This window comes from Sinohyriopsis cumingii, chromosome 4 (genome assembly GCF_028554795.1).
Source record: "Sinohyriopsis cumingii isolate HCF-2022 chromosome 4, ASM2855479v2, whole genome shotgun sequence".
NCBI lineage: Eukaryota > Metazoa > Mollusca > Bivalvia > Unionida > Unionidae > Sinohyriopsis > Sinohyriopsis cumingii.
In genome coordinates, this window is record NC_142964.1 from 139,691,383 (window position 1) to 139,706,456 (window position 15,074).

The following is a 15,074-nucleotide window of genomic DNA, read 5'->3' on the forward strand; positions in this document are numbered from 1 at the left end:
TTGAAAAGTGTAATCCAGATTGAAAACCTATGACATGGCTCATGTAATTCGGGTTTGCAGAATTAGGAAGATACATTTTGAGGAAATTCAGGATGTAAAACTGTAAGTATATTTTATTTTGCCATTCTTATCACCAGCTAAAGAAGAGAGTATATGACTTGTCACTTGTATGTTATTTGTAAGGACCTTATCTTGCGTATCTTATATAATGTAGCTAGCCTAAATCCGTAACATTGTATCAACGCGTAAGGTGCCAAAACAGCTGGGTTTTTTTGCAGTCCATGAAGCATGTTTTAGTTCATTCAGAAATAAGTTTAACAACCACAACATAAAGAGCCTCTTACACGAGTGTACATGATTTGTGTACAAATCAAAAGTGCTGGCATCTACGTCCATTGTTTGTTTACAATAGAAAATAGTTCTTTTATGCACGTGAATGCTATATGTGTATTGTTGTGCGAGTTAAGTATCGGGTAATATCGAACGATTCTGACAATGTATAGCTAACAAGGAAAAAAATGAGCATATAATAATAATTTTTATAATTTGGTTATAATGAACTTTGGGAAGCAAAGAAGAACACACACCATTAATAATTTTCATGCATTTAGCAGCATATAGAACTATTACTTTAGTACAGAGCTTTCAATTTCATTATATTTTACATGCAAATTAAATTGTAATCAATACGTTTCTATGTTTTTTCATAAACATATCATGATGTATATTTCTCCGCACCATAAATATTAATTAATTGATTCTTTACAACGGCAGCATGTGTGTGCAATACCAGTTTACGTCAAACATTGTTCTGGTTGAATTTGTGGTCTATCTTACTCACATGAACTATAAAAATTGGTAGCCATGAATATATAATGATTGACAGTACATGGATGAGAGGATATGTTGCTCAGTCAGTAGTCCTAAATTTAAAGTGATTCACAGTATATGGAGAAGTCTGAACAGCTGATTTACAGCAGGTTGTATTTTGTTCAAGATTTTTATAAATCTCATACACTTTTTCCCTCTTCAATGACATAACTTTTTTCACACAGCTTGCTGGGGTGATTACAATTATAGAATTGCTTTATTATTATTTAATAAGAGAATTTGCAGTCACTTCATTTCACATCTTACTGCATTGATACACCTAGTTAAAATGATCACATTATTTCAAGCTGAGCAGTAAGTGTTTATCTACAAAAGCAGACTACTTTAAGCACATCAGAAATTCTTTTCCCCATTCTTTAGTGCCAGTGATTTTGTGATATCTACCCTTGTGTGTCAGTGCATCAATCCATTCATTTCTTGGTAACTCTGCTTCACAAGCACTATTGATATTGAACAAATTTTGTACATTAATTTTCCAGATGGTAACCATGTGCAAAAGTTCAATGTGTACTATCATTTTTAAAATATATTTGGATGTTAAAGAAGAAAGACAAGATATAATTAAACAGTTTTTGTTTTTCACTCCCGAATGACTTTAAAGTGTGTTTTTGTATAGAGCATCTTGATTATCTGCAGTTGTTTTTCGTAAGTAAATGTGAAACTGGCTGGACCATTAAATGGGAATCAGGATGGATAATTAAATGTGAATCAAGATGCACTATTAAATGGGAATCAGGCTGGACCATTAAATGGTAATCGAGGTGGACTATTAAATGTGAATCAGGCTGGCCCAGTAAATGTGAATCAGGCTGGCCCATTAAATGGGAATCAGGCTGGCCCAGTAAATGGGAATCAGGCTGGCCTATTAAATGGTAATCAAGGTGGCCCATTAAATGGGAATCAGGCTGGCCCAGTAAATGGGAATCAGGCTGGCCCATTAAATGGTAATCAAGGTGGACTGTTAAAAATGAATCAGGCTGGCCCATTAAATGTGAATCAGGCTGGCCCAGTAAATGGGAATCAGGATGGATAATTAAATGGGAACCAGGATGGATAATTAAATGGGAACCAGGATTGATAATTAAATGGGAACCAGGTTGGATAATTCAGTGGGAATCAAGCTGGACTATTAAATGGTAGTCAAGGTGGACTATTAAATGGGAATCTAGCTGGACTATTCAGTGGTAATCAAGGTGGACTATTAAATGGTAATCAAGGTGGACTATTTAATGGGAATTGAGCTGGACTATTCAGTGGTAATCAAGGTGGACTATTAAATGGTAATCAAGATGGACTATTTAATGGGGATAAATTTGATCAGTTGGGAATAAAATTGTTCATGAGAAACTGCTGAAATTAGGAATTTGACATGATTGTGAAATATTTAGCATTGAGATTGGGGCAACTTTTCTGGACCTTAGGACCCTAAAAAACATAAATGTTACCATTTATTTCTTTAATAAATCATATTTCAATTCAGTTTAGGCAGTATCTAGAAAGATTAGGGATTTATAATGGCAAGCAATTAGAGTTGCTCTTGACTTATTTGTCATGATATGAAATGTTCCTGACATGTTTTCATATGTAAAGGAGATGGAAATTCGTTACACTTGTGCTTAGTTGCTATAGAAACCTGTCACTGACACCATGATTATTCAGATGGTTCATTATATTTCACTAGATCTGAAAGACTTTATTCTTGCCCCTTCTTCCAGCAGGTGTTTGAACTAATAATTACCAATTATTGTAAATCCAACTTTCCCCCCATTATATGACTTCAGACATTGTATTATTGTCCCAGGTTTTATACCCATTTGTAAATGCATTTAAGGTTGTTAGTTTTCTATTTCCATTAGCTCAGGGAACACCGCAGTTAGCACTTAAGCCATTGGAAGTAGATGGGAATTATTATAACAACCATTTAAAATCAACTTCAAATGAAGTTTATATTTAAAAGCTTTTTTTTTTACAGATGGGGTCTTGCTTTTCTCAGTGCATTGGAAAAGATCAAGATGGAGCAGGAAAAAGTAGACTGGCCGATATTAACCCTGCATGGAGAGTTGGATGCTCTTTGTGATCCAGAGGGGTCAGAAATGTTACAAGAGAAAGCAACGAGCAAGGACAAGCAGTTGAAGGTCTTCATACTTTAAACCACAATACTTTCATTAGGTTTTGCTCCTGTTTTGTACCCACAAAAGGATTGGGGGGGGGGGCTCCGGGTTGCCGAGTGGTCTAAAGCGCTCTCCGTTATGAATCACTGCCATCTCACCTCTGTCTGCATGGGTTCGAGTCTCGGGTTTGGCCAATGTGGGTATGTGAGAAAGCTTGCCAGTAGCTTCTCGTGGGTTGGTGGTTCTTTCCGGGGTTTTCCTGGGTTCTTCCTCCACCATTGATACTGGCCGCCATGTATAGCCTATCGTGTGCTGAAAAATGGCGTTAAACCCAACAACAACAATAAACCCACAAAAGGCCTTTGATATTATTTGGTTTTTAAAATGGAATCCAGTTTATTTTATTTTGGTGTGAATGTGCATTTTAAAGTTAATTAAAGTACATCATGTGGTAAGAGTACTATGGGGTTCAAATGCAGAAATTTGCACTCAGAAAATATGCCTAGATTTAGAAACCAAATGTGTATGACACTTTTGTGGTACTAAAAAATTTATTGGATCAAAATTTCTTTAAATTTCATTCTTAGAAAAGCAAATTAAATTAAATCTCAAATAGGAATATTCATGTTTGGACTGAGATAGGGCAGAAGTACTACACTTTGGTCCCTTTTTTCAGTTTTATAGCATATTACATTGTGATGTCTGTCCATCAGTCAGTTAGTTGTTTTGTTTCTGCACAGTAAGTAAAGTTGTCCACTGTCTGTCATTACCAAACTTTGTGGATGGCATGTACTTAATGTAAGGAAACATCCAAATTGGTTATGAGGTTAGACATCAAGATTACTGTGATTGAGGGGCCCCGAGTGGCCGAGTGGTCTAAAGCGCTCTCTGTTAAGGATCACTGCCATCTCATCTCTGTCTGCATGGGTTCGAGTCCAGGATTCAGCTAATGTGGGTATGTGAGAAAGCTCGCCAGTAGCTTCTCGTGGATCGGTGGTTCTTCCCGGGGTTTTCCCAGGTTCTTCCTCTACCATTAATACTGGCCGCCATGCATAGCCTATCGTGTGCTGAAATGTGGCGTTAAACCCCACAACAACAACAACTACTGTGATTGAAGGAAGAACAATTGTTTCTGCACCATAAATCTAGTTCTCCATGGTCTACTGTTGCCAAATATTGTGGCTGTCTTGCACTTGGGGTAAGAAGAATCCTGTTAATTTCAGCCACAAAAGTTCAAGGGTCAAGGTCACTGACACACAAAAAAAAGTTCTGCGCAGGCTAAGGAAGAATCTTGTTGGTTTGGTTTAAAAAGGCCAACAGACCTGCCAACCCTGATTTATACCTTAAGGCTTACTGAAAAGACACTTAAATAAAAAATGCTTGGAACAATAACAAAAATTACAAAAATATGATTGTTGTGATCAAGTCTGGATATGGTATTGATTGGATTTGGTCTGGATCTGGGCTTGGCTTAATAGATTCTGAATCAGTGGAGTTGGTCAAGGAACCAGAATAGCTCTACAGACGTTTTAATCTACCCATGCTTTTCATCCAGCATACCCCCATGATGAGGCTTTTTATTTTACATTCCGTCATTGTCAGGATATGTCATCTGACAAGGAAAGGACATAGGTGAAGGAGAGACATCATCCATCAGTTCATAAGTATGAAATGGAATGTTCAGATACTCTTATTGCATGGACACAAAATGAGGAAGGATGACAATTAAATTCATTGGAGATCATATTGTGTTTAATTTAATAATGCCCATAGTGGTAGATATGATTGTGTAACCATATGAGTTAAAGAACATAAAGATTATATCAAGTTGAGGTCTATCATTAAGCCATTGACTTGGTTTGCAATTGCAGTTTTTGTAACTGAACTAGGTATCATTAATCTGAAGTGTACATTATTGAAAATAATTTTGAATTACACCAAAACTTCTCAATGCACATTTTCCGGTATATCATACATTCTCTGTCAAATGCATTGCCTAGTTGCATCTTTTAAAATTTAAATTTAAATTTAAATCATCCACACTTCATTTTCAGTAGTAGAGTCAGTCAGAATGAGGTTTATTTGGTGCATGCAAATTCTTTGTGAATTCCAGTGAATTTATTGTTTGCAATTATCATACCTTTCATTATCATTACCTGTGATTTTGATACGGATCATTCATTTTCCCTGGAGAAATTTAGAGACGCTGTCCTTACCAGCTATTACACTTCCAGGTTGTTTCAGTAATACAGTTTACATTATTTCACATTATATACATATATTTGTTGTGTGCAATATTGCATTCCTCTTCATTACGGAGATGACAGGCAGTTGCAAGAAGTGTAAATAATTTAAGATCAGGAAGGAAGTACATGAGATGTGTTTACACATAAAATTAATTGCTCATCCACTTAAGTTTGATTATACCATATCCACCTATTTGAAAAAATAGTTCAAGGTTAGCAAAACGAGCATGCTCCAGTACATTGTAGCAATACTTTGAACATGTTTCTCAAATCAGGGATTAATCTCATTGGGGATGAGATGCCCTCTCCCTCCTGCAGAATGTAGAAACAGCACCAGAACATATTGTACCTACACTGTTCCGGTAGCCTAGTGGTTAGATCATCCACATCATATGCGGGAGGTTGTGGGTTTGATCCCCAGCCGAGTCATACCAAAGACTTACAAAAATGGTACTTACAGCTGCCTCGCTTGGTGCTCAGCGTTAAGAAGCTAGTGTTAGGACTGATTAACCTGGTGTCAGGATAATGTGACTGGGTAGGACATCATGCTACATGTCTGTGGCATGATGCCCCAGTGCTAAACATCACTATAAACTGTCACACTGCAGATATCATTAAAACATTGTTAAAGCTACATTAAAAATCCAAATCACACACACACACATATTGTACCTGTGAATTCAGTAGATATGTAGATGCCTCTCCACCGCTCAAAATGATGCAAAATAGTTCTGCAACATAATGTATTCATGAATACAATAGAATCATTGATTGAAGGGTGATGCTGAGATGTCCTCTCCACTCCTCTGAAAATGCAAAATAGTGCCAGAATATACTGTATCTGTGAATTTAGTTGAATTGTTGATTAATCTAATGAGGGATGTCAAAGATGCCTACCATCCCTCCTTCATGCAGATGCGGAAACGGTGCAAGCCATCCATCCATCCAGACTGTATAGCTAGGCTGGTGGTACCAACCATACTGCACCAGCCAGCTGGACCACAAGGCATATCCTTACTTTGATATGCGGTTCCAACTGCTAGCCAACTGGTCCAGTCATATGAACAAGCTTTGTCCATTTATAATGGTCAGGAATCTGTTACCTCTGGCTGGTAATCCAGCTGACCAATTGACCAGACCAATCATTCCTGTGAAAGTCATAGAGAGAACAGATGATTGTCACCAGAGAATTTGTAGTGGCAGATCTCCTCACCGGAATTTTTTTCTTTTTCTTTTGGCCAAGCAAATTTTAGGCATGCCAAATTACTCCCCTTTAGTCAGATTTGGACCAAGTGTTCTCACAAAACGGTGGGTGATATGGATTTGATGTTTGGAACCCCACCACTCTCATCTTCTTACATCATGCAAGTTTTCTGCTTGTAAAGGGTTGTGTAGATAATACAAAAACTGCACAAATGGCTTCTACTCCAGGACATTTCTGGTTTCAAGGTCTAATGGTAACTGAGACCTGCAATAGAGATGCAGCTAATTCATGATCAGTCTTGACGTGTCTGACATGTACTTCCATATACCAGTTAATTTGGACCTTCACTGAGAGCTCAGAAAATCTGGTTCAGAGATAGCGACGTTCCTGCATAACACACCACAAACAAATTCTGTAAGTTTGGTCTATGGTTCATGACAGAACAACCTTACTTCCCTAATTGCATGGTGGATAATCAAAATAAAGAAGTCTCACCTTGTCCCTTCTCAACATTTTGGTCTATCAAGGTATTGAGATCCTCTAAACCATTCGTATGCAAATTTTGCCTTCACTGCTGGCTCCTTTCAGGGATGTTCTGATTTTAAAGGAGTTTAGAGCTTCAATCATGAAGAGGGATGCAACAGCTGAAGATCCTTCACTTTGAGGACACACAAGGGGAAATCATGTGTTGTTAGTGACCAGTGTCACATCAATGAAGTCACAACACTTTCAGTGCTCATTGCCCAGTTACAAACTCCTTTCAATTTCATGTTTAAGACAAGAAGTTACCCCCATCACAGGCAAGGGATATTGTTCCATGATTTCAGATAATCTCAAAATTTCATAGCAGAGATGATTTTTACCACAGCAAGTTAACCTTTGAATTTTGGCCCAGTTGGTTTTATCCAGAGATGCTCAACCATTTTATTCACTATGGAATCTCTTCCTGAGCTCAACATGACCAGACTGGTCTAAGTTTGAGCTACCCTTTTCACCTTCCCCCATCAACTCACTGAAGCAGCTATTATACATGACTTGCAGTTTATGATAATGCTAACTTCAACATGCAGAGTGAGTGAGTGACATATGACATGCATAGATCTGAATTGCATGCAGTTCCATTCTGTTGGCTCAACAGTTGGTCAAATGACACAAGCTGGTTCCATCTCAAGAACAGCTTGCTGTCACTTGTCAACCATCAATAACTGTTCATTCCCTCTCTCTGTTCAATCTATCAAGAGAAGCAAAGATGCAGGACCTTTTATGTTATCAGAGACACAATTTACCATATTTACTTGATTTTCTTTTGAAACTTTTGATGGTGGGACAAAAATCAGTGCAGAATCCCCCAGAGATACCACATACACACATGTATAAACAAATTATCTCTTGCTGTGTTAACTAACATTAAGAGATGTTCATCCTTTTAGTAGAGTAATCATGATCTTAGTGCACGACACAGGTAATACGCTCAGTATTTTCGTGTCTTACATATTTTCTAATGTAATGTGAACAGGCACTGTATGTGATGTAGAAAGCAAATTTTTTAGTAAATTATAGTTCTCCTATACTACTTAAACTATCACAGTACAAATAACCCCCCACCCTTCCCTGCAGTGCAAGCATCCTATAAAGTGTCACTCTGGTAAAAATCAGGTTAAATTGGGTAGAATGTTAGCCAACTACTGGGTAAAATGGGAGTTAACATGGAGGAGTTGCTTCCCTTTATAAACTAATATAGATTGAAAGATCTTTTTCCGTCTCCAGGAGTGCTGATTCTGAGGTAGCTAAGAAAGTTTTCCTAATGTAATGTGATCAAGATATACATTTGATAGAGAAACATGTATACTAAATTTCATTAGTACAAGATTTGCTTTCTTACACCTTACTGAAAATTGGTCTGATTTGTCAGAAAATATTGAGTGCTTTACTGAGGGTCTGGGTCATTGTCACCATGACTAAAAGAAGGTAAATGGTTCTCACTCAATAACTGCAGTGCTCTTTAATCTACAGTTGTCAAACTTTGTGGATAGCTTGAACTTGGTGTAAGGAAGAACCCATTCCATTTTGTGGGTGAAAAGGTCAAGATCACTGAGCAAAAGAAGAGATAAATGGTTTTCATATAAATAACAATAATTTTACATCACATGCTTGGAACAAACTTTTGTGGATGGCTTGCACTTTGGGTAAAGAAGAAGCCTGCTAATTTTGAGTTGAAAGGCAAAGGTAATAACATAGTTCTACATCACAGACCTGGACCAAACTTTTTACATGGCTTAACACTTTATGTAAAGAGGAGGCTTATTGATTTTGAGATTAAACGTCTAGCTCAGGTTTACTGTAACAAAGAGAAGAAAAGGGGATTATTTACAAAAGTGTAAGTTATCAATATATGGGACTTTCAGTCTATTAAATATGGGGTGAATAAATATTATGCCATTTACTGGACTCTGTTTTGTGTTTGCAAGCTGGATTTAAATTTAGTGAAAAAATTCAGACTTAACACTACAAGGGAGCAATGCAAGATCCTTTTGGGTGCTTTCAGGCACTACATGAAACAAAAAAAAACAGTCAATGGGCCCAACTGTTCCTTTTACTTCCTATGATGCTTCTTGTTTCCCATAAAGGCCAGGAAACCCATCCTGTGAAGGTCTGGAAAACTTTTGGTTGCATTGCCATTATATGAAGGGATTTGTTATATCGTTAACACAGGGACTTGGACATATTTCCCTAGAAGGGTACACGTGGTAGGGGTCGGATGCTCATGCATTTCCTCCTTCTGTCATCTATTCACGTAATGAAAACATGATTGGTGATGGGTTTTTTTTGGAAATGGAAGTTTTTTAATTATGTTTCTTCAAGAATACTTGCCCAGTCACATTATTATAAAAGCCTCCCACACCTCTTTTGCAGATGTGATCATCCTTTTTGATGTCTCAACCAGATTTAAAACTGACTAACATCTGGTAAATGGGTGACCACCCGGTTATGTCAAGAGGAAATTATCTGGACGAGTTTCTTCTCATTTTCACTTTGATAAATGCATAAAAGAAACTGATGGCATTATGGCCCATTGATTTCTGGGTTAATGTAAAATATTTGTGAGGATCAGGAACAAGTGGAAGCGAACTAGTTGAAACCTAAAAATTTCAAGCTTTTATTAAAATTTTGTAACCTCATTGCATTTTCTTTATTTGACTTTTCTCTTGCCCTGTTTTATATTTGCCTTTGCAAAAGTCTCATTTAGAGCTGAAAGTGCTTGGGCTAGTAAGAAACTAGTTTTGCACTGTTTCCAGATTCCTACAAAAGAAACCAAGGTTTATAGGAATAATTATTAAGAACTACAAATATACACCAAACAGAACAGTAAGTGCTATCCCAGGATTCTTCAGAGAATGCTTGATAATACTAGGCAAAATTAATATGATATACAATTAATACTATCATACATGTTAGAACATTTTTAATTCTCTATAAAAATTATTCCTATGTACCTTGATTTCTCTTGTAGGAATCTGGAATGACTGTGTAGATAGATGAGAATTAATTACTAGGTTGTCATGTGATTGTGTCTGCTATGCATGAGTACCTATAACACTGACTCATTAGTATCATTTTTTGGTGATGTGTAATTAGTCATGATGGAAAATGGATTGGTGTGTGCAGGCAAGGTGGTGTGTGCCATTTACATGCGGACTTGGGTTAAAATCTCAATTGAGTATGAGTTTAAAATTCTCTAATTCTGTCTAGTATTATCAAGCACACTTGTAAAATCCATAGCACATTCCATTCTGTTTGGTGTATATTTGTGTGGCTGTGCATATATTGTTGTTGTTGTTGTTGTACGGTTTAACGCCATTTTTCAGCACACGATAGGCTATACATGGCGGCCAGTATTAATGGTGGAGGAAGAACCCGGGAAATCTCCGGAAAGAACCAGCGACCCTCGAGAAGCTACTGGCGAGCTTTCTCACATACCCACATTAGCCGAATCCAAGACTCGAACCTACAAAGACAGAGGTGAGATGGCAGTGATCCGTAATAGAGAGCACTTTAGACCACTCGTCCACTCGGGGCCCCGGCTGTGCATATATATATGTGTGTGTGTGTGTATATATATATATATAGAGAGAGAGAGAGAGAGGGAAAGAGAGATGGCTTTCTGGGAGAGCTGGATTCAAGACGTAGTGGGGTTTATTTCCTAAGTGTGATCAGGTAAGTATTCAGAGAAACAGTTTACAATAAAATCTACTGTTTTACTTCTTTTTGAAGCTGACATTTTATTGATTTGGAAGAGCCTATTTACTGGATGATTTCACTTTTTTATATTTCTTTCAAGCTATATCCAGGGGCATTTCACCAGCTTCATAATGAGTTACCTGATGTCAAGGACTCAGTATACAAGGAAATCAAAACCTGGCTAGCAGCAAGGGCCAAGTAAACCAGCACAATACAACAGCTCAACTAGACGACCAATCCCTCGGTGTACATCCACAATTGAACTCTTGGTGATAATTAGCATTACTTTGCTATCCTTTAAGGAACAAATATTTGATCAGCATGAAATGAATATAGAAATACAATTAAATATGTGAAAACTGCAGTAATGTTAATTACTACATAGCTGAACTCAGATTTCTTATTGCCAATCAATACATGCAAAATTTGATGTTATGGATGCTGTATTTATCGGTTGTGCAGTTGAAACAACTTACAAATGCTGTAGTTGACAATTTCAGTAAGTTGCAACAAATATGTAAAGGTCTGGACAGGTCTGTTGATTGACTGTTTTCACTTTACAGGTGTGTTGATTGAGCATTTTCACTACACTGGTCAGTTGATTGACTGTTTTCACTGTTCAGATCTGTTGATCTACCATTTCCACTGTACAGGTCTGTTGTTTGACCATTTTCACTGTACAGGTCTGTTGATGGACTGTTTTCATTGTACAGTTCTGTTGATTCACCGTTTTCACTATAAAGGTTTGTTTATTGACGGTTTTCACTGTACAGGTCTGCTGACTAACCATTGCCAAACATCAGAGAATCTGTTTTTGTCAACAGGGACTCCAGCTGAAAACAGTACTAGTGTTTATGTAAACTTTAATTCAGTCTTGTAACATGACAAAATTTATTTTCATCAAACTATGTATAAGATATGTACAACTTCATGCACATTGCAAGAATAGCCTGTCTTGAGCCTACATTATGTTCACAACTCTAAGCTTCATGTATGCATTGTATTAGCAGTATAAATTTGTTAATAGATGTAGTAAACCTGTCTACCATTTTTCCAGAGAGCTTATGTTTTGTTCAGTCAGTATCTATGATTTGATGGAACCTAGATGTATCATCAGTCTGTGTAGACCTCTGCATAAGGTTGTAACATTATGTCTGTAGACCTCTACATTAGGCTGTAGCATGAGATTTGTGTAGACCTCTACATTAGGCTGTATCATGAGATTTGTGTAGACCTCTACATTAGGCTGTATCATGAGATTTGTGTAGACCTCTACATTAGGCTGTATCATGAGATTTGTGTAGACCTCTACATTAGGCTGTATCATGAGATTTGTGTAGACCTCTACATTAGGCTGTATCATGAGATTTGTGTAGACCTCTACATTAGGCTGTATCATGAGATTTGTGTAGACCTCTACATTAGGCTGTATCATGAGATTTGTGTAGACCCCTACATTAGGCTGTATCATGAGATTTGTGTAGACCTCTACATTAGGCTGTATCATGAGATTTGTGTAGACCTCTACATTAGGCTGTATCATGAGATTTCACAAATTTGGAAATAGAAACTTATGGCCCTGTAATATATGCATGTATATGCATTTTAGCCTCTCTGATATGTGCCAACGATTATTGTAGGAAGAAGTGAATGGCATAGCTGTTACTGCCTTTTTATGGCACATGCATTGAGTGTTTATAAGAATAAATTTTCTGGCACAGATTGTAAAAGCATTTTATTGCATGTCACCTTAATATCCACATTTTTATATTTATATAATTATTATATATTTGTGTAATTATTTTTGGACTATTTTCAAAAATGTCTTAAAATTTAAAAAATTATATTTCATATTAATAACTTGTGATGATGTATTGAACTTTTACATTTGAATTGTGAGTCACTTGTAGATATGAGAACTGTGAATTTTTGTTGAGAAATTTGGAATTATTTATCATGATATGGCATATTTTGTGGTATAAATTCATTTTTCTAACGTTTTCTTGTTTAATTTGTCCATGAACATATCCAAATTTCCATGATGATTCAAGAAAGAATATTTTTGAAAATCTTTTGTCCAAAATCAGTAGGTTATTTCCCTTTGCCTAATGTACATACTTTACCAGGATCTGTGATTGTCTGGTTATGTAAGTTGGACCATGAAAATTATTTTTAAAACTATTGGAATAATTGAAGCAATATACTATAAACCCTTTCTTCATTCCACTGATGTTTTTGATTTCAGATTGGTCTGGGTGTTTGCTTCAGGAATTAAAATTGTTTAGTACATGACCTTAGATATGTGTTTTTGCTTCTGAAATTCATATTATTTTGTGCATGACCTTAGGTCTGTTGTTTGCTTCTGGAAGTCGATTTTTTTTTTATTCACATGAGACCTTAGATCTGGGTGTTTGCTTCTGGAATTTAGATTGTTTGTACAAGATGTTAGATCTTGTGTTTGCTTCTGAAATTAAGAATTTTTTATACCAACCTCAGATCAGGGTGTATACTTCTGGAATTGTTTTTGTAATACATCTTAGATCTGGGTGATTGTGTCTAGAATTCATATTTTTTATACAAGACCTTAGATCTGGGTGATTGTATCGGGACTTAAGACTTTCTTTATACAAGACCTTAGATATGGATGATGGTATCGGGACTTAAGACTTTCTTTATACAAGACCTTAGATCTAGGTGATTGTATCTGGACTTAAGACTTTCTTTATACAAGATCTTAGATCTGGGTGATTACGTCTGAACTTAAGACTTTCTTTATACAAGACCTTTGATCTGGATGTTTGCTTCTGGCCTTAAGATTGTTTTATAAAAGAGTTTTGGTGTGTGCCAAAAAGTGACATGTGCCTCAGTAATTTCAGTTTATTTATAACTTGCCAACAAAGCTAAATTATGCATCCCTAGTCATACTACAGTAATCAAAAGATGCCAATGCATATAAAGTCATCTTTTAATTACCTCATATTTTGTATAAATTTTGTGTTATTAAATTCAATACTGATTGTATTATTATTGTTTCTTTTGTTTTATCCCAATGCTTTATCAAGTGATATTCTGATACCATCCATCACTTCATCTGTCTGTCTGCCCATCCACTTGTTGGTTACCACATTTCCAAAACCAGATATAGAAACTCCATGAAACTTTGTAATATTGACCATAAGGTAACCATCTGCAAGAATTGTGTCATCCTTGACTTGTAGAAACATTTTCATTTACAAATTTTAAAATATTTGTGGATGAAACTTTCTACCATAGCAGGAGATGTGTTATGTATGTAATGGAATGTGTATTATGATGTCTAGGTTGCTGTCATAGTTTATTTTTTGGGGGGGTCGGGGGAGATGAGTACCGTAGGTGGTACTGAGTGAGTGAATGGGGATTTGGATAAAAAGCAGAGAACTTTATGTTGGTGAGTCGCTGCAGTTGCTCTAATTATTATTATTGTTATTATTATTATTAATAATTTCATCATCATCATAAAATCTTGAATCCAATTTTAGGTTGACATAACAATAAAAAAAACATTTTTAACAGCTATATTTTAATAAAGCTTTAATAAAATCCTATTTATTTGTTTCCATAGGATTATTCGGAAACAAAGAACGTATAGAATATGGAAAATGCTCTGTACTCCATACATTCTAGAATCATTTATCAAAAATTTGGTTATTTGAGTTCCTCTGGATGGTTTATTCAGTTTTTGTCTTCATCATAACAATTACCCTAATTGCATTCTTTTCTAAGGAGCAATTTAAACTAAATGATACGGATCTATATTTTTTTTGTGCAGGGATTTGAAAGGACATTAAAAGTTAGTTATTTTCGAGCAAATCTAATCAGGAAGGATCAGTATTGCATACCTTAAATAATTTTCCGTGTCTATTAGCAAGTCTAGGAACAGTATATTTCTGAATGTAAATTATTGATCAGAATTCACATACCAGTGTAAAATGGAAGTGAGAATTAGCTGCACACAGCATAGAATAACATCTTCTATTGCAAGTTGTACCAGCAAATCAGTATCAGTTTAACTTCAGTAAATTATCTCCCAATTACTTCCCTTAGACTTGACCCTAATAACGCCAGCAGTATCATAATAGACTTTGAGACTGACCGGCTGATTATGGTTCCTGATCCCTACACCCCTTCTATAGTTATGTATATGTGTATCTTTTGTAACTCCTGGTACATGATTTTGTCTCATTTTTGTAGTGAAGAAGAGAAACATTGTTGATAACTCTTGCTGTGAAAATTACACTTTTAATGCAGAAACAGAAATATGCTTTTGGATTCAAGATGGTCGCTATCGCTTAACCGGCATGAAGCAGCTGTTCCATATTTTGTGCCGTTTTTATGATATATGTG

General features: G+C 36.1%; 1 protein-coding gene across 3 annotated transcripts in view; it reads left to right on the top strand.

Annotated features, from left to right (window-relative positions):
- The window catches only part of LOC149802199 (monoglyceride lipase-like), a 55,167-nt gene extending 41,455 nt beyond the window's left edge, over positions 1-13,712 (top strand). For all 3 annotated transcript variants that reach the window (XM_089956610.1, XM_089956609.1, XM_089956611.1), the window contains 2 exons: positions 2,864-3,026; positions 10,792-13,712. In XM_089956610.1, coding sequence (XP_089812736.1) covers positions 2,864-3,026; positions 10,792-10,893 — 265 coding nt within the window. In that variant the 3' untranslated portion in view covers positions 10,894-13,712. The remainder of the gene's footprint in view (positions 1-2,863; positions 3,027-10,791) is intronic.
- The last annotated feature ends 1,362 nt before the right edge of the window (positions 13,713-15,074 follow it).